The following is a 21,052-nucleotide window of genomic DNA, read 5'->3' on the forward strand; positions in this document are numbered from 1 at the left end:
ACTCTTTTTGTTGCTGTTGTCTGTAAACTCAGTGCTGCCAGGGAAGGCTGCTATCCTTCCCGAGCAGGCGGATGCAGCATAGGGGGATAGCAGGCACTTGGAAATACAGGCAGAAAATGTAGCATCTTGTACGATCCACTGCAGAAAATAAATTTCCCAGCAGTCTCCTCTTCTACCGCCAGGCTAGGGTGCTTGCCCCGCTGGGAAGAGAAGTTGATAACTACAGTCATGCGGAAACATGGTTAGAGTTAGCAGGGTCCTCTCGCTATCCAGTGGGGACCAGCACTTTCCTTTTCCTCAGAGCTATGCTAATAAAACAGTGCTGCCAACCACCACCGAGGGCTACACCTAGAACCACAAACCTCCCACGCCCTGGCGTTCTCCTGACTTACCCAGCTATGACAATGAAAAAATCCAGGCGATTCCAAGTATCTCCCAGGTAGCACTTCTTCCCGAAAATCCCTAGTGCAATCATCTTGACTATCATCTCCACAGCAAAGAAGGCAAAGATGAAGTCATCAAAGCTCTAGAAAACAAAGCAACAGCAGGAGGTCAGAAGAAAAACACCTGCCCCCCGCAGAGTGGCAAGTGAAGGGAGTGTATCCGATGGTGAGAGAACACAGCACACGATTACATTGTTATGTCAGAGGTCAATCCCCTGACCGGTGACGGAAGAACCAGTGCACTGTAGACCCAGGGAGGGATGCTATTTTAGCTCTAGAGGATGATAACCCAGACATAGTTCAATACATTTTCTCCAGCAACTTCCCGCAATTGGTACTTTAAAAATCATGCTAATGTTAGTGCTGGTGAAAGATATGAAAGGCCTGATCCAGAGGCCATTGGAGTCAATGAGCCTCTTCACTGATCTGAATGGGGTTGGATCAGGCCCTGATTAACAGCACTGAGAATTCATATCACCAAGCAGACACAGATCACAGAGCAGCAGTGCGTTTTCCCCTGCAACGTGCCTCCACCCTACTCGACTAGGAAGGAACCAACTTTTGTGGGAGAGGATCAGAGAGATTTAAGACTCCGTCTGCATGGCAAACCTGACTGTTCAAAAACAAAACCCAACTAGTTTCAAGCTGGGCTACATTGCGCTGGCTTATAGGGGCTCTGCCTGTCACCACTGAGTGTGCCTTGGTGCAGTTAAATCAATGGCTGGGCCCTGGTGGCTGAAAACCCCAGTGAAGGGAAGAACTCAACCTCCCCAAGGCATGCGGGTGGGAGCAAATACTGACGTAGTTGTGATCATGCTAGTTTTCTCTGTGTCTGGTTTTGGAGGCGAAAACAGGGAGTCACCTTTTGGAGTCCCGTGGATACTTGTGAGAGCTAACAATCAGGGGGGCTTTGTGAGCCACCTGCTGCACCCCTCCAGTGGGGTAAGATCAGTAAGGTGAATATATGCCCATACCTGGAGAATCCTGCAGCGTGGAGAATCACAGGCCATGTCTTCACAGGGGTGGAACATGCCCAGTGTCACACAGTTGAGGAGAATCACCAGCATGCTGAGCCTTTCGAACCAGGTGCACGGGAGGTCCGTTAAGGAAATCAACAGCCCTTTTAAGACACAAGCTGGGAAGGTTTCACTAGAACTAGACACATGATGTTTGCTCATGGATAGAAGGAAGGCAGAGCACCAAGGTAATGAGGAAGGAAGGAATAGCAGATTGACCAGACTTATTACAAGCAGGCCTTTTTTTGTCAGACTCCCCAAGCCTGGTCCCCTTAAAGATGGCCATTCCCTTCCTGACTGCAATCTCCACTAGAACTGACCAGCTGGTACAATTACTTCTGCATGACACAAACTTCTGGCTGGGGAGAGACTATTCAAATTAGACTAAGGACTTCTCATGAGAGCATCGCCATCAAGGAAAAACCTCTCAGTGCTACTGAACACATCAGCACTGGCTGGGAGTCCCTGCAGAACTCCCCAAAATTCCCCAAGGTTCTGTTCTAACAGGCATTGGGTCTCATGTGAAACCTGGCATAGATTCTATGGAGGGTGAGTTCTTCAGTTATTTTGAAGTCACAGTTGGCAACGTGGGTTTTTCCTTGGACATTAGAGCTCTGAAAAATCTTTTTTTAAATATGCCTTCTTTCAACCTTCTTCCCCAGGGCCCTGAGCCAGCACGGTACATAAGCAAGTGCCAAATTTAAAGCATCTGAATAGTCCCCACTGAAGTCAATGGGATTATTACCACATGTAATGTAATGCACATATTTGAGCACTTGCTGAATTGTAGCCTAGATTCCTACCTAGCTTTTTACAGGAATCCTATACTTCATGTTTTTATAAAAGTTTAGGTAATTTGCCTTTAATTTTGTAGTCCGTCATATCGACACACAATCTAATACCATGCAACTTTATTTTGTATAGCGTCTTCCATGCTAGCCATATCCCACCAAAGCTACCATGGGAAAATTTGCCATCGTTTTGTTATGCAAGTACCAAAATGGTATCTGGGCACAATCAGTTTCCATTCCTAGCGTTTTATAGAGAGACACTGGAGTAAGTAAGGGATTGCACTTTCCATTCCTAGTCCAAATCAGCACTGGCTGGAACATAAACCAACTGCCTAGAAGGAGAGTGGGAGTCAACCAAATCCACCCCCCAGATGGCCACATTTTAGAAGAGTTTTAAATATCTGAGCTGCATTGGGAGAGATTTTGAAAGCTGTTACTTTCTAGGACAGGCCAACTGGAGCAGCAACAAAGCCACATAAGGAAGTTTCAAACCTGGTATTGAGCGAAAGGAATTTCTCTGTGTCCCTCTAGTGGACATTTCCAGTGATTTCAAGGCTACTGTGGACATAAAGATGTTAAAGAAAGGGACCAATTCAATGCACTTTAGCTTTACCACTCAACCGAGCACCAGGCTCACCTGCCTCAACCTTGTGTTTGGCTTCAGCTTCATTTGAAGGACATTTTTAAAGCCTCGATCTCCAGCCACAAGAGAAAGAGGGACGTGTCTGATCGAGACACTTAACCTTGCATCCAGAACGTTTCGAGATCTCACTTGCATCCCTTGTCACAGCTTGGCAGCTGTGTGGCCTTTTGTTTGGCTCTGGCACATTCTTGAGGTGTCTGACCGTAACCGTTCCTTAGTATGGCACTAAATAACAAATCTCTCTCTGGTGGGGCTTATCATATAGCTGCACTGAAGGATCTTTGCAGTGTTTACCACTGGGGTCCCAGCATGGCTCTGAAGTGACTAAACAGCTTCGGCGCAGGCTGAGCAGACAGCAGAGCTATAGAACACAGGCTTGGCCACAGAGAGCTTTTCCATGGGCAGTAAAAACTCTGTAAGCCAAACCCCAGTTAAGTGAAACAATGGAGCAGCAGTGGGACATGTGCCCCAAAGGCTGCTGGGCAGTCAGCTGAAGAGGAAGACAGACAGAGAAGATGCCCAAAAGGCCAGCCAAAGAGAGGGGGAGAGGAGCTAGGGGAAGAAAAACTAACGAAGCACAGATTTCTGTGCAGAAGCCCTTGCATGTAATACCCAGGCTGAGCCCATTCAATCCTGTCTCCCTCTAGTGGCTGGCTCCAACAAGAATAAAGCCTGCTACCCACAGACAGCTGAAGGAGATGCTCCTTTAGCTGAAGGAGTAAGAGGTCAGACTTTTTGGTGCTGAAGGTCCCAGGGATGACTGTGATAGGCTTTGTTGCTTATGCCTAAAGTAGCTCTTCTGTTGTGGTCAGGCAGCTTGACTTGGGAGACACCATCTGGTTAGACCGCTCCTCTCCTCAGCTACATCTGGGTTTCCCCTGATTATCTGACATTAGAATAATCAGGATGCTACTGTACAATGATGTAGCTTTCTACAAGTCCTACCTATGGAGCAGCAGAGGAAAAAGCTCATCAATGCAACCAGGGGCCGCCCTCATTTCAGACCCAGAGACATAATCCATGGAGACGACAGATCCCAGCACGCACTCTGCTACTTGATCCACTCAATCAGATCAAGATGATGCATTGCAGTAGTCTCAAAGACGACAGCGGCTTCCATCCACTCCGTTTTATACAATGGAAGCCTGGCCTTTGGGAACTCAAAACACTTCCAACGCAGTCCGAACTGGACGAAGTTTGGGAGCCCATACTATATTGTTATTCACCTTAAAAGGTTAGAGATTAAGCCGACCTGACAGGTGTCTCAGTAAGTGCTGGGCCAGGGACCTTGGGGCATTCCTCTCTTGTGGACTTTCCTACATAGATTCCTGTTTAATCACATGCAGAGGAGTCAGGATTTGTTTAGCTGGATCTTTTATTCTGAAAAAGTGTTTACATGGTATTGAAACAGAAATTCCAACTGTCAGGTTGCAGTTACAGCCTGGAATATTTATCCCAAATATAGTCCGATGGGGGCACGCATACACGGCCTAGCAAAGGAGAGGCAGAACTCTGAGAGATGGCAGAGGATGTTCCCTGTATTTGATTGGGTTGGCCAGCATCCATCTGTGGAGCCAGTGACTTCCACAACTCTGCCAGTGATGAACTGCAAAGCCTTAAAGAAAATAAAGAATAAAAAAAAGACTGTTTAAGATCCCAGATCAGCAACAGAATGCGTGTGTCAGACAAGAGCTGTGCAAAATATTCAGCGCCGAACCAAGAGCACTTAGAATTAACCTTCTTAGTGATATAAGAGCAGACAGACGAAAGCTTCCATGAGCAGGCCCTGTGTCTTGTAAATTCTTCTGGGACCATGGAAAATGCCAAAGGCAGGTGTAATTCTCCTCGCGCTGTCTATTGTCAGTGGAAATTGGGAGGTAGAAGGTGGTGCTGCTTTTGCTAGAAGTTCCTTGGTGCATGTACATGGTATCATCTGGTTCCTCGGCTGGCAGAGCGCAAAGGCTCCTTTCATGCAGAGAGGTGATTGCTGCAGCATGTGCCCTCTCCTGCTTTGTGCCATTTCCAGGTTGTTTCTTCCGCAGAGGTTGGAGCCCCAGGGTTCCCTAATGCCCACTTGCCAGGGCCAGTGGGGTGTGTGTCTATTGTAGATGCCTGGCAGCAGCAGCGAGTGTGGCTCCTTGCTGCAGTGTGAAGGAGGAAGGGCACTCACTATCCCCACAATACCATTGTGGGTGGGGTAGGAGGGAAAACAATGGCCTTGTCACATGACCTCCCCTAAAGATACCAGAGGATGGACAGCTGGGTAGTTAAGGCACTGGATAGGGGACTCAGGAGATTTGGGTTCAATTCCTGGCTCTGCCACAGACTTCCTGTCTGACCTTGGGAACATTATTTAATCTCTGTGCCTCGGCTCCCCCATCTGCAAAATGGGACATTACTACTTTGTGTATTTACACTGTAAGCACTTTGGGACAGGGACTGTCTCTTATTAGGTCTATGGGCAGCACCTTGCACAACAGCGCCCCGAGTTCAGTGGACACTGCTGCAATACAAATACCAATGAGTTACCAAGAATATTTCCCCTTTTCTCTGTCCAGCCTGAATTTGCCAGCCGCTTCCTACACCCTGCAGATTTCCTCTTCCTCAGCTGATAAACAACAACAGAGTGTGGAAAATTGTGATGGCTTCAAAATGGACAGAGAGGGGGAAGCCTCAGGGCAGAATAGCAGCAGACACCACAGACCAAGCAGTATTAAAAAAGCTTGTCGGTGCTGCAACACAGATGGAACTTGGCCTGGCCAGTATGGGAACTGTGCACCTCCAGAGAGATATCACGGGAGTAATGCAGTACAGGTAACTACAGCTGGAAGCTGCCTGCACTGCTTACAGTCCCCCCCAGAGCGTGGAGAGGTATCTAGTGTTATTAGGTCTCATACTTAATGTAAGCCTTGCGCAACTTATCACACCATAAGCAAAGTATTTGGGACCAGATTCCAATCCCCTTACTCTCCCTGAGTAGCACTTTTCTCCATGAGAAATCCCAGTAAGTCAGTGGAGCTACTCATGGAATAAGAAGTTATTCAATGTGACTAAGGAAACCAGAATCTAGCCTTCATTTAATCCCTTATATTACAATGGAGGGACTGGGCATGGGCTCAGCAACTGGACCTCACTGCCTGGAATTCCCCTTCCAGTAGGAAGGTAGACAACACAGCGACATTGACTAATGCAGGCAATTCTTCAAGGAATGATATTTGTGTATACTAACTGTACACTCCCTGGAAAACTATTTGGATCCTCTCTCACATCACAGGGGTAATGAACAGTGACTACAGGACTGTAGCTTTAGCCAACATGTTGGTTACAGTTATGGCTTGCTACATAGTCCCATTCAGTCTATGGCGGTGGGGTCTAAAACAGTGTGTTACTTTTTAGTACCGCCCCAAGGGGGCTGCTTAAAGCTGTAGGTTCTGCAAGGAAGCCTGCTACGTAGGTTAAACTAAGAGCTCAAACCTCTCTCTGATGACCAGGCCATATAGAGCTGGGCCCCTCCTGCCTGCATAACAGCCGGCTGGGTCCTCCTATTAAGACCATGGCAAGGTCACAAGCAGAGCTACCAAATTTTCACCATACACAACTACTCCCCTTGCTGTGTCATGTCAAAGCACTTTACCCAAGCTGCCTTCCCATCATGAGTGTCACGCACAGGGATGGATTCCTGAGTGGGGAACACGTGGGGATTTGACATGTAAATCTGATTAAAACGTAAAATCTGTTTAGTCGAAGAATCACAGCACAGCGAAGGAATTATATTGGTGGAAACCAAAAGGAAAGCAGAGGGGAAGAAAAGCCCCATGCCCCCTACGGAAGCCAGCACCTCAAGCAGTATATCAATATCTGGCCAGTGGTATCCACTCCATAAGCTCAGGTTATTCACGTAAAATAGCCTGGACTGGAACAGCCACACCCGGGGAGCTGAGATGCTGCCTTCTCAAAGCCACGTGAAAGCTCGTTGTCATTACCCACTGAGCATCCAATGCAACAGGCCAAGTGGCTGCGGACTGCAGGAAGACAGAAGTGAGGATAGCAGGACACCAAGCATTGCTGTCCTTTCCTTCTCCAGTAAAAGTGCTAAAGCACCAAGACCAACAACTGTTTAAAGAACCTACAACTAAAGAACTTGGCAGCGCGTGTCCTCCCCACCACCACCTCTCATGCCAGCGTAAGTCCCCAGAAAGTGAGAATCAGAAAGGTTTGGGCCAAGGAAAGACAAGGCCAGCCCTGAGCCTGTGATGGAGGAGGGTGGCAGCAAGTGCTCCAGAGCAAGGACAATTCTCACCTTCTCAAGGCACAGCAGGCAGGTACCACCGCTGAATGTGCATTCCATGAGTTGGGCCAAAGGCCCACCAGGGGGCTGCTCCCAAGGGAAGGTTACACGGTAGTAACTGGAGTTCCGTGAACACAGGGCTGCTGTAGAGTCACACCGAGGGACTTGCAAAGCAAGGCACGTGACTCCACCCAACAGGGATGTGCAAAGGCCAGGAGCTGAAGGAGGTGTCAACAGGTGGGCAAGAGAGCTTTATTTTGTCCCTTATTTTCAATTCCTGTCAACTGGATTGAAGTTCACAAGCCTGGCACATATTCGGAATGCAGCTTATATTTGGAATGTGAAAATAAATAATTAAAAAACCCAGGGAGCTTTCCCCTGACCAATCCAGCTCCTCCTTTCCCCGTTCCCCCTGCTGATGTGGGAACATGGAAGGCTGTGTTCAGATATTGACAGCTGCTGAGAGACAAGGCAGCGAAAGGGTTATCTTATTGTCCCAAGAAGGGTGAAGAGTGGGGAATATTCTTTGCATTCATTTTCTCCCAGCACATTTTCTTTTAAAATTTTGTAGTAGTGGGGGAGGGGGTTGAAAAAAAAGGGATACCTTTTCCCTTTTAAACCCCACCCCCCATGGATTTGCAAGGGCTCCTCCCAAGCAATCGCTCATCTGTCCATGAGGGAATAAATGTGTCTTTTGTCAGGGTGGCTTACTTGCTTTTTTTTGTTTTCACGCCTGATGCAAGGATGGAATCCCTGTCTGAGCGCTCCGCTGAGCTGAGCCCATTGTGAGGTTGCTAAGCAGGTCACAGGGGATTACAGAAGTTACGCAGAGTGTTGCACAGAAGGGAAAGCTGACAGGCGGTCTATCCAGGTAGTGCTGGGATTCAAGTCTTTTCCAGGGCTCCACAGCTGGGATGAAATGCTGTTATCTCAGAAAACTCCTGGGCATGGGTGTCATTTATAGGAAGTATTTGAACTCAGTGAAGACTGATTAGGAGGTGGGACAACTCAGAGCCGCTCCTGGCTCATACATGCCCACTTTCAAAACACAGACAGACACACATTGAATCTCAGGTGTCAGGCCCAGGGCACCAGTACATTAAAGGTATAGCCAGCACCCACTTCCCGCAGGCAGATCCTTCCTCCCAACTCAATCCCCAGGAGGGCTAAACTTCCTCAGGTCCCCCACCAGATCAACTCATGACTGCAGCCCACTACTAAGTCCTTAATCTTCTCCCAAGTGAAGGAGCCCAGTTTGCGGCTTCCTGATGCTGACTCAGACATACTGCTCCAGCTAGGTGGGCTCAGATCCAGGGGCCTGAATCTCAAATATCCTGCCTTCATCTGCCCCAACACAAGCCGTCACACTCATAACAGGCCCGTGTCTCCTCTCACTTACCTGGGTGAGAATCTGGAATAAACACACAGCAGTTAATGGCGTTATCGCAAGGTCCTAGCCAGCCAAGATACACAGATGGCTCCATTGTTACAGTATCTGAGCACCTCACTCTTTAATGTGTTTATTCTCACAACACCCCAGTGAGATTGGGCACTTCTACATATGGGGAAATGAGACCCAGACAAAGTGACTTGCCCAAGGTCACACAGGTGGTCTCTGGTAGAGCAGGAAAGTCAGACCAGGGTCTCCAGAGTGCCAGCCTAGCAGCTCAACCACTAGACCAGCCTTCCAAGCAATTGAGAGGAGAGCCAGGCCCGAGCAGGACCCTACAACTAGACAAGCTGTTCCATGGTGCTGCCCATGTATTAATGCTCATTACTAGATCCATTGGGTAAGTTACGATCAAATGACAAACAGCAAATCTGCTGGCTGTGAAAGATCACCAGGTCTAATGGAGACCAGAGGGTAACAGTCTGCTGTAGTCATTTCAGACACCAGACCCCGCTGCACACAGAGCATTTAGCGTGTGCACCTAATCTCACCCTTAGGAGAAACGAACACAGACAGCCAAACTCTGCTCTCAGCTGCACATGGATTTCAATAGGGTTGTTAAACAGACCAGAAACTGGCCTTGGGCCTTTGTGCAAGAGACAGGCAAGGTGGATGCTACAGAGCCAGGACCCGCACCAAATGCGAGACTCCTGGCATCAGTGAGATCATGGTGCGGAGGCAAAGGCCAGGGAAGTGATGGAACAGCAGTCACTCTGCCATGCTACCGCAGCTGTGCCAGGCGGGGAGGGATAAAACCCAGAGAGGGAGACATTTTACTGTATTTTATTTACAATTGCGGGTCAAATTGTGTCTCCTCCTGCTGAGGTGCACAAGTGGTGCGGAGAATGATGATGTTCCCCGTCTGCATCTGTGCTCTCAGGATGCCTCAAGCCACCTGTCTGGCAGCTGCTTCTCCCTCTTCAGCTTCTTACCCCATGCCTATCCGGTAACGTGGGAAGTGACACAACTAGCATTTGTCATGTTACACAAGGAACCTTTGGCCACCTGCCCTCCCAGCACACCCACTTATAGCATGGATCAGTGACTCTGCCTCTGTTTCTCTCCAGGTCTTCAGATTCTCCATCCAGTCTCCAGGGCCTTCTGGATCAATAGCCCTCTGGCTTGGTCATGTAAAAGTTCTACCCACTTCTGAGGTACTCAAAGTCCAAATCTCCCATATTCTTCCAGTCCCTTAGGGAGGCCCTGCTGGCACCAGTCTTCCCTAGGTCCTGGCCCCAGCCAGCCTTCTCCCGCATAGTCCTGCTCTTCACCCCACTCAGGCCATAACTGAGCTGGTCTCTCTCTTTTTTAGCTTTTCCTTCAAAGCCTGACACCTGCTTCAGGTGCCACAGGCCCCCCAGCATCCCCATGACCCTCTCCTGACGTGTGTGGTGTTCATACATCCCAGGACAGAACCTCTCTCCTGCTTCCTGAATTTCACCCCAAATATCCTACCAAAGTGTGTTTATTTTCATGGGCTGTGGCTCATCTTGGTTCTAACCCGCATTGGAAGCGGAACTGCCAGGATAAAAATAAAAACCTTTACCCCATTCCCAGCCTGAAAAGAAGCTCAGTGCTCCAGAGAGCCCATGAGGGAGGGAGCTGGATTGCGTAGTTCTCCACCCTGTTTTACCAAACCAGAAAACTTCAAACAGTTTGGGCGATCATCCAGAAAGCTGGGGGTCCTTTTCTCAGGGGGGACATTGTAAGGAACCCATGTTCAATAACAGAGCCAGGTATTAAATCAATCACACGCACAAAGCTGGGGTGGGAAAGAGCAGACCAGAACCCTGCTCCTTCAGCTTCAACACCACAGATCTTTACTACTTGAGCTTAGGTAGCGCTCCCTTTGCTGCTGACAGGTTCATGCCATCTCTCCGGGCTGACCACCAGAGAGCAATAAGCAGTTACTCATAGGTACAAAGTCAGCTGTTACCAGGTTATCCAAATCCAAGGGAACTTCCAGACCATAAGAGGCTCACTCACCCCTTGCTGCCACAGCAGCCATGAGGCCACCGAGGATAGTCACCACTGCTCACTGCCCTTTATCCTCCGACAGAGCCGAGAAGGACCAGAGAATTATTCCTTAGGGCAGAGAGCTTGGCATGCTGCTGGTGGTACTGGACAAAACAGGGTGGCAAGAGCAAAGAGCCTGACTCAGTTCTCACCTTTCCCCTGTCCCCCAGGGTCCTCAGCAGCATCTCAAAATGCAGGGCCGGCCCACAACTTTTTGGCACCTGAGGCGGGGAGCTCAAATGACGCCCCCATACCCCCTCACTTGGGCCAAAACTTTGGAAGGTCTCAATTCTGCCTTCTTCCTGTTCTATTCCTCTCATGGTACTGCTCTGCTACCTACCCCAATAAAGGAGAACTAACAACTTAAAATGACATGTTCAAAAAATTTAAGTAACACTTAACTTTCAAACGCCTGAACAGCAAATGTAACTTTTCTTGTTTGCGTAGTAAACACTGGCATTTTTATCTGTTTGAAAAATCAAAGTGGTGCTTTCCGTGCCTTCTTGGTTGCAAAGATTTTAACTGTTTCCTGAAGGTCCACAGTCTGGGCCAGCTCATGCTCTATTGAGATGGTTGCAAGGTCGACCAGCCTCTCCCGTGTCATTGTGGAGCATAGATGTGTTTTTACTAACTTCAGCTTGGAGAAGCTGCGTTCTTCCACTGTCAACTGTTACAGGAACTGTTAGAAGTATGTGCAGAGCAACAAAAGCATTTGGAAAGAGGGTGGTCATCTTATTTGTGCACATATATTCCAGAACAGCCTTTGGAGTTGATCCTGCTGAAATGTATATTGAAAGGGCTTTCAGTTCATCACCTAAATCACTCACATCAATATTGCCCATGTTACGTGTCAACACTGTCTCTAGTGCCCTGCATTGCTGGTGTAGGTCTTCTTCAGGTATAGTGAGGAGTTTTGGAATATGATACAACATCCCAGATATACTGCTGTGTTCCTTGAGCTGCATGAAACGTTCTTCAACTGACTGTATTGCACAATCTAGCATCTGGTTAAAGAATTCAACTTTGAATTGTTGTTTGGGGTCTCTTATGGGATTATCCCATGCCTCGTAATCAAAATGTCTTCTTCTTCAGTGACTCTTGGTATTCTTGAATGGGCGGGAAAATAGCTTCAGTGTGAAGTTCCTCTGCCAACTTCCATGCACTCTTCAGAACGTTGTGAAATCCCTCATCTAAATGGTAAGACTGTTGGTATGACTTTGCTTTGTCCAGTTATTCCATTGCTCCAGATATATTAAGGTCAACACCTTGGAGTCTCTTGCTTACAACATTTATTTCAAACAGTACGTCATGCCACAACACTAAGCCACACAGAAATTTGAAGTTATGTATGTTTCTGGTGATTTCATTTCCCTCTACCACTGTTCTCCCATGAACAGTTCCTGTCATAAGCATTATCCTCCATAATGGCAACTATGGCATCATCTATCTTCCCAGTTTGGTTTTTGATAGGCTTTATTGCCTCCACTCGACTTTCCCGTCGTGTGGCACTCAGTGGTTTCAGAGTCAGAGAGGATGTTTCCAGATGTTGCTTCAAAATTTGCCATCAATGAGTTGATGCAGAGAAATATGCATAGATGCTTTGAATTACATTACAAAATTCAGCAGCCTCACTAGAAGCTGATGCTGCATCACGGACCACCAAGTTCAATGAATGAGAACTGCATGGGACAAATAAAAAAAGCTCGAGGGTTTAACTCTCGGATCCGTGTCTGCACTCCTCTGTTCTTTCCTCTCATGTTGGCACCATTATCTATCAGGTCAGCTGTCGCAATTCCCGTATCTTCCAGCTTTTTAAGAAGCACTTTTGTCATACCAGCTCCTGTTGTATCATCAATGTCGATAAATTCTAGAAAATGCTCTCTGACAGGCACCATTGCAGGGACATTCTCACTAGGTTCTGTTGTTGTTACAAAATGCACCGTTAAAGTCATTTGTTTCGTCTGGCTGATGTCAGGTGTGTAGTCCAGAATAACAGAGTCATATCTTGCTGACTTTAGATCTGTCACAATCTTCTGTTTGACTTTTGTTGCCAGTAACTGTATGATCTCATTTTGAATTGTTTTTCCAAGGTAGTGGTGCGTGTACATTTCTTGGGTGGTGACTCTTCTTAGATGCTTTTGGAGTTCAGCATCAAACTCAGCCATCAGCTCCACAATGTTAAGGAAGTTTCCATTGTTTGGCACATACAGCTGATCTGAAGTGCCACGCAGTGCTAGGTTTTCGGTAGCAAGCATTTTCACAATGGCAATGAGCCTTTTCAGAACATTTTGCCAGTAGAGACACCCTGATGCAGTCTTCTCCTCATGCTGATCATCTATGGCGGCCTTTAACCTTAGTCTCATCTCAAGCTCTTTCCACCTATAGAATGCTCTCTGGTGATTTGCTGCCTTCTCATGGCATGCCAGATTTCTAGCCAGATTTTTCCAGTCCTTTGTTCCTGCAGAACCCAATGTGGCTGGAACATTAGACTGGAAGCGTTTGCAATAAAAATAGTATGCAGCATTCTGGGGTTTTGAGCCATAAGTCATGGCTTCTCCACTTTGTCACCATTGGGGATTTCCCACCAGTAATGTGTTGGATGGAAACTTCTATTTTCATTGTCTCTGGGGAACATGAAGTTTTTCACTTGCGGTGGCCCATGCAGTACAAGGAAGTCTCTCAGGCTACTGCTCAAGTGGGTCCACAGTCCTGTATCATCTAGACTCAAGGAACTAAACTCAGCACCGTCTGTTTCTTGTGCCTCCACCACACTCTTCTCTGATGTACACTTTTCTTCAGCAACATGCATGGTTACATCCATTTGAGATGGAGATATGGATACTACAGTAGCTGCCCGGTCACCTACACTCTGACTAACTGGAAGATCAGGCATCTCTTCACGACTCACTCCTAACTGGGGCTGGAAGGCTCACCATGAACATTTGTGTCTATGTATCTCAGGAGAGCTCCTTCCTGCTTAGATAGAAAAGCTTCCTTTGCTTTCTTTCTTTTTCTGAATGTTGCCCCAGAGGGGTGTTTTCTTCTTTCACTCATGACTGCTGTTCTGTGCCAGCTATAGAGGCTCTCAACACTCAGTTGAAGGGGACAAATAAGCAGGCTGGTAGCAGGGCCTGAGGGAGGGAAGATATCAGTGTTTTAAGGGCCTAACTGGCTCCTACTACTTCAGTTGACTGCCTGTGCTCCTCAAGCAGGTTCAGGGAAGCAGCAGGAAATAGGAAGCTCCCTGAGAAGCCAGTGTTAATCAGTCCAGGCTCCCGGGGTGCTAGACAGGTATATAAGAGGCTCCTCCTCCTCTCTCTCCCTGCAGCTTCTGCTGCTTTCTGTTATCACCTCTCATCTTTTCTCCTGCCTGCCTGTTATGTGTCTTGTGCTCTCCTTCCTCCCGCACAGCACTCCACCATCTCTGTGCCTCTAGAGCAGAGAGAATACATACGCACCAGCAGCAGACACAATTTTCTACACTCTGGGTCCTAGTGGTGCCCCCCCAGTCTGGCACCTGAGGCAGCCACCTCAGTTCCCCTCATGGTAAGGCCAGCCCTGTCAAAATGTCACCATCTGCCTTTGTCTGGTGACAACTGCACAGCACAGCTGAGAGCCGTTGAACGGAGGAGCAGAGGCACCTCACCGGGATTTGAAGTAAGAACCAATAATTGTGTTTTTTCCACCCTTTTGTCTTTTTAACAGCCAGCTGGCAGCGAGACAGGGAAGCCAGCTCAGATAAGAGCCACACTCACCATATGGGGAATTCCCACTAACCTTCCTGTGTTGCTGAGAAATGGCTCCCACTTTACTAGTATTACCAACACTAATTAACCCCTCCTAACACTGCAGACAAGGGAGGGCAGCAGCTCATTAGACCCTGAATGGAGTTGTTATAACAATTGGCCCTTCCATTACACCTTCCACGCCTGGGCAAGAAAACTGCTTTATAAACAAATACACACACATGTGCCTGGAGAGGTGAGGCAGTGAGGTCTAGCGGTCTGAGCACCGGACTGCATGCCAGGAAATCCGGAATTCTAACCCTGCTTCTCAGGCCAGTTCCCCCCTAGGAAGAATCCCAGCTGATGCATCACAGTCAGGCCAAATTCCTCTATGCCATCCTGCATGTGGCTACAGCATGTACCCCCCAGGTCTGCTGGTAATGCAGAGGACATAGGGCACAGATCTCCAAGTCAGCTCACATTGCTAGCAGACCGATTAGTGCACCCGGAAAGCGTAAGGACTGTTACAGCTCCCCCCCTGCAGAGGGGCACTAGGTGAAGTAGGCTGCATATGCCCTTCTCCCCCTAATCATGGGCACTCATGCAGGCCCAGCCATACTCCAGGTCTCTATGATTGCAGACCAATTACTGTAGAAGCACATAGTAACAATTCCCCAGAGGCCTGATTGATACACTCTACAATCCTGAGACCATGCATACCTCAGACTGCATCCCCCTCCCCCCTTGAGCCCCCAGCCATGGGCCCCCAGCCACACAGACTTGAACACAAACACCCCCCCCAACCCATGGGCCTGACTCACCCCATATCCAGACTCTCACACTGCATAGGCCTGAACCCATCTGTTCCCAATGCTCAGAGCCCAAAACATTCCCACAAACAAGGCTTCATGTTTCCTTCCCATTCCTCCTGCAAAGCCAGTGCCAGGACAGCCACCTCCTGCGTGCCCCCTCTGGGCTGCCCAACCACTCCCCCTCACAGTCCAGGCCATAATCAAAGACTCCCTGTCCAGGAACCAATATATTTAGTCTTTACCCACATTGGCCCTCCCATATCTGCCTGTCTCCTGCCTTGGTGGGGCTCCCTAGCCTTCTTCCCCAGTGCAGGATCTCAGTTCACCATCACTCAGGCGCTTTTTGGCTAGACAGTAGGCACTGACTTCCAAGCTCCTGCAACCACAGGATCTTCCCTATGGCAGCTTTACCTCCTCCTGGTGCTGCTTCCTGAGCGTTTTTAGCCACCAGGTGCTGCCTCACCCTCTTAATTGGCCAAATCGGCGCACCTACACTGGCAGAGGAGCACTGGACCTGCTTCATTTACTGGGGCCAGCCACCCTGCTTCCGGCAGTAATTTATCTGCCCGCCACCCAAACAGACGGGGTCTCTTTGTTGTGCCATTTCTATGAAGCATTAGAAATCCCTGTCACCGTGTGCCATTTTGCAGTAACAAACATTCCTCCCGGAGAAAAAGAAAATCAGAGTGGGACAAGATTTTATTGGCTGCTGGCATTTTTATTTTCTAATTTTATCTGCAGCCCCTTTTATCAGCATATTGCTCTCTGAAGCAAATAAATTTCAGTCTAGTATAACACTTCATCCTGATTAAATATTCCCACGGAGGAGGCAGGTGACGGGAGTGAGTTGTGCTCTGGGTGAGATGCTAATGCACAGCTGATGAAGCTGAAGTCCCCCGCCCCTCCAGCCCAAGGAAACTTCAAGCTCTTTCTTCTGCTAATGGGATTTTCGGAAATGCACAAAGTGCTGATGGCTACTGCTTTGTACCTCCAGTTGTTTGAGCTGAGTGGCTGACAAAGGAAAACTCTTCAATTAGCAAGAGCAGAAAGTGCTTTATTGAATTTTTCTCACTGCTGTGGTGGCATGGGGGTTGGGGAGCAAAGGGAGAGATTTCTCCAGTTCCTAACTGACAGACTCAGCAAAGGGTACCAGTAGTTAGGGCTAGATTCACAGGTATGCTCTGGCTGCTTTGTGCTGCTCCAGCAATGCAAAGCAGCCATAAACCCAGTTGGACGGGCTGGGTAAAGTGGGTTCACAGCTGCTTTGTATTGCTGGAGCTGCACAAAGCAGCCAGAGTGAACTAATGAAATCTGGCCACTGTAATCTCCCCGGGGCGGGGACCGTGACTTCCTATGTGCTTTGGGCAGCATCAAGCACGGCTACTGCTTTGTAAAATAAATAGTCCTGCTTCCCCCGAATCTACACCCTGCAACAAACGCACCCTCTGAGTGCCTGTCTCACACCTGTGGGTCCGAGTCTCATCTTTCCGTGGTGTAGATTAGAAGGGAAGTCAATGGAATGGCTATGGCATAGGGACTGGAAAAGGCTTCTGGCAGGAAGTTAGAGAGACAGGACTCCAGACAACAGACCCGCTCTACCCAACATTCCCACCCAGAAGTGCTGGAACAATTTGTATAGCGGGGGTGCTGAGAGCCATTGAATCAAACTGTAAACCCTGTATATGATGGAAACCACTTCAAGCCGGGGGTGCAGCAGCACCCCTAGTTCCAGCTCCTAAAGCCCCCAAAGGGTTATCAAGGTTTCCCTCAAGAACTCCAATCTGGAGCTCTGGAAGGGATGGCATGTTAGGTATGTGCACTGCCTCTTTAAGAAACTAGGAATAAATTTACACAAATGTTTACTATATTCAGGACCCTAACATTGGGATGCTCAGCTAGAGACATCAGTGTACTGATTTTCAGAGCTGCTGAGCTAGGTTTCTTGTATCTTCCTTTGACTCATCTGGTTTTGGTCACTGTCAGAAACAGGAGATAGGACCAGATGGGCACCGGTCTGAATCAGTCTGGCTATTGCTTTGAAGACCCCATCAGGGGAGTGAAGTTGTGGAACAGCCTTCCAAGGGGAGCAGTGGAGGCAAAAGACATATCTGTCTTCAAGACTAAGCTTGATAAGTTTATGGCGGGGATGGTATGATGGGATAGCCTAATTTTGGCATTTAATTGATCTTTGACTATTAGCGGTAAAGATGCCCAATGGCCTATGATGGGATGTTAGATGGGTGGGATCTGAGTTACTACAGAGAATTCTTTCTTGGGTGGTGAGTCTTGCCCATATGCTCAGGGTTTAGCTGATCGCCATAGTTGGGGTTGGGAAGGAATTTTCCTTCAGGGCAGATTGGCAGAGGCCCTGGGGGTTTTTTGCCTTCCTCTGCAGCGTGGGGCACGGGTCTCTTGCTGGAGGATTCTCTGCACCTTGAAGTCTTTAAACCATGATTTGAGGACTTCAATAGCTCAGACGTAGGTTAGGGGTTTATTACAGGAGTGGGTGGGTGAGATTCTGTGGCCTGCGTTGTGCAGGAGGTCAGACTAGATGATCATAATGGTCCCTTCTGACCTTAAAGTCTATGCATCTATGAGTCTATAACGTCTGCCCTTCCAGCTGTGGGTGTGATTCCCAGCTTGAGGAGAAATACTTGCACGAGCTCTCATCGAGCTAGTTGTAAGCTGAAAATAGAAGTGTAGCCATGGCGGTGTAAGCTCTAAGTACAAGTCTGAGGTCTCGGACAGGTATATGTACTTGATGTGACCAAGGCCTCTGCAGTTACATTCTATTTTTAGCTTAATGAGGGCTCGTAGGAGTATGTCACCTAGAGCTAGGACTTGCACCACCAGTTCAAAGTGCAGACACACCCAATAGGAGCTTCAGATGCTCGGCCCCTCTGGAAATCAGGCCAAAGGTGTCTCAAGTTGGACACTCAAACTTCAGGGGCCCCTTTGGAAAATGCTAGCTCTGGAGTCCAATGTCTTGCATAAGTCTTGTCAAGCAGTCTTGAGCAACTACCTTGCGACGTGCTCACATTTCATTAGCAATGTAGAATGCAAATGAAACACTAGAAACTCCCATTGCAGAAGGAGTTCTTAGTTCTAAACATGTTAGTGCATCTGGTGAAACTCAATCATGGAAAGCGAAGACAAAAATGGGCGCAAATGTGGGGGAAACAAATTCATTTTAAAATGTAAATGAATAGTCATGACTTGAGGGGTTTGGTTTGCTTTGGTTTGGTTTTGCTTTGTTTCCCCATTATTCACCCAGTTCTAGAAATAAGCAGTTGACCTTGTTATCCATAGACCCACTAATGGAGGCAAATCACATTTTGCACCATGCAATCCGAACACCAGAACTTCCGTTTTTATTATCTTGGGCACTCTCCCATCACTTGTCTTCCCTCTCTCAATGAGCATTTTGGTTCCTTCTTCCAGGACCAGTACTTCCAGTCTTATTCACGTTGAACAGTCTCTCACTCTGCCAGGGGTCCCTTGGACTTCACTGGGCTGCTCTGATCAGAAAATGACAAAGACACTGTCCAATAAATAAGTAAATAATTCTAAATGGCAAAGCTATTTATTTCCTTGTCGCACGGTTCAAAAAGAACCCATCTGCAGTTTAAAAAAACCCTGTATCCACAGTTTTATTGAGCATGTATCAACGTTATTATAGGAATGCTTATAGATTTCTTTTAAATCAAAAACCTGGTTTTTGTTCATCCAACGTTTCTTATAATGCCTTTCAGATTTCCAATAATAATTTCAATTAAAAAAAAGAAAAGGAGTACTTGTGGCACCTTAGAGACTAACCAATTTATCTGAGCATAAGCTTTTGTGAGCTACAGCTCACTTCATCGGATGCATACTGTGGAAAGTTTAGAAGATCTTATTATATACACACAAAGCATGAAAAAATACCTCCTCCCATCCCACTCTCCTGCTGGTAATAGCTTATCTAAAGTGACCACTCTCCTTACAAAGTGTATGATAATCAAGGTGGGCCATTTCCAACAAAAATCCAGGTTTTCTCACACACACCCCCACACACAAACTCACTCTCCTGCTGGTAATAGCTTATCCAAAGCGACCACTCTCCTTACATTGTGTATGATAATCAAGGTGGGCCATTTCCAGCACAAATCCAGGGTTTAACAAGAACGTCAGGGGGAGAGGGTGTAGGAAAAAACAAGGGGAAATAGGCTACCTTGCATAATGACTAAGCCACTCCCAGTCTCTATTCAAGCCTAAGTTAATTGTATCCAATTTGCAAATTAATTCCAATTCAGCAGTTTCTCGCTGGAGTCTGGATTTGAAGTTTTTTTGTTGTAAAATAGCGACTTTCACTAAAATCACGTGATTACAGACATGAAAGTCGCTATTTTACAACAAAAAAACTTCAAATCCAGACTCCAGCGAGAAACTGCTGAATTGGAATTAATTTGCAAATTGGATACAATTAACTTAGGCTTGAATAGAGACTGGGAGTGGCTTATTCATTATGCAAGGTAGCCTATTTCCCCTTGTTTTTTCCTACCCCCTCCCCCCCAACGTTCTTGTTAAACCCTGGATTTGTACTGGAAATGGCCCACCTTGATTATCATACACAATGTAAGGAGAGTGGTCGCTTTGGATAAGCTATTACCAGCAGGAGAGTGAGTTTGTGTGGGGGGGGGGTGTGAGAAAACCAGGATTTGTGTTGGAAATGGCCCACCTTGATTATCAGACACATTGTAAGGAGAGTGATCACTTTAGATAAGCTATTACCAGCAGGAGAGTGGGATGGGAGGAGGTATTTTTTCATGCTTTGTGTGTATATAATAAGATCTTCTAAACTTTCCACAGTATGCATCCGATGAAGTGAGCTGTAGCTCACGAAAGCTTATGCTCAAATAAATTGGTTAGTCTCTAAGGTGCCATAAGTACTCCTTTTCTTTTTGCGAATACAGACTAACACAGCTGTTACTCTGAAATTTCAATTAAAAAAATCACAAAAAAGCTTGAAAAAAATTTAAAAATGTGAAAAAAAATTCAACTCACCATGAAAACGTTTGTTTCTGAAAAAAGACCATTTTTCACCAACAAGAAGACCAGTTTGTCAAAAGAAATTACAGCCAGCTCTAGCTCTGAGTAGGATGCTACTCACTTTCCTATGGGTAGCAGAAGCTGACCTTTCATAGTTAAGAAGCAAGAACCCACGATTTAATTATCCAGCCTCATACCACTTAAGATGATCAAAACAGGTGGACACTGTAATATGTTTAATCTGATTTGGTGGCAGAGGTTTGGATTAAATTCACCAGTGACTGAATTAAATGAAAAGCTGTTGCGCAAAGCAGCACCAACAAAAGGATTGTGGGACGGCCTGAACATCAGTCTCAATCCGCCAGCTACATCCATTCCCTCAACAACTCAAAGGCAATGAACGGCGATGTGGCTCAACGTTCACCAGCACTGAGAATACCCTACTGCTGCCCTTATTTCCTCCTGAATGCTCCCAAACAGACGTCACCAGCATGGGGTTGGTGTAACTTCCGACTCCAGAGCCAATCCGATGGGGAGAATAAGGTGTGAAGTTTGCAACTGGATGTGGGAAATGAGTCACAGGGTTTTGTGTTGTTTTTTTTTAACCAGAAAAAGTCATTGACAGGCATTCTGAGAGTTTAAAATGTTTCCTAAGGCTCATTTCTTGGTCCTGCCCATGAAGAAAACTGGCAGTTACATCATATGCTAGGAGCCAGGGAAAAAAAAATCGGGCCCAGAACACATTTCTCCCAAAACCTACGAGACTCACACTTCAGGTTCACCTCATGGCGCAGTATGAGTTCTACCACTAACAGGGCCGGGGAAGCCCTTTAACATTAA

At 47.2% G+C, this 21,052-nt stretch overlaps 1 protein-coding gene across 1 annotated transcript in view; it reads right to left on the bottom strand.

Moving 5' to 3' along the window:
- CACNA1G (calcium voltage-gated channel subunit alpha1 G) overlaps nucleotides 1-21,052 on the bottom strand; it is a 282,700-nt gene that overhangs the window by 156,085 nt on the left and 105,563 nt on the right. The window contains exons 2-3 of the mRNA XM_073310526.1: nucleotides 1,418-1,529; nucleotides 393-526 (exon numbers count right to left, since the gene is read on the bottom strand). Of these exons, the coding sequence (XP_073166627.1) occupies nucleotides 393-526; nucleotides 1,418-1,529 (246 nt within the window). The remainder of the gene's footprint in view (nucleotides 1-392; nucleotides 527-1,417; nucleotides 1,530-21,052) is intronic.

The sequence above is a fragment of the Lepidochelys kempii genome, chromosome 14 (genome assembly GCF_965140265.1).
Source record: "Lepidochelys kempii isolate rLepKem1 chromosome 14, rLepKem1.hap2, whole genome shotgun sequence".
NCBI lineage: Eukaryota > Metazoa > Chordata > Testudines > Cheloniidae > Lepidochelys > Lepidochelys kempii.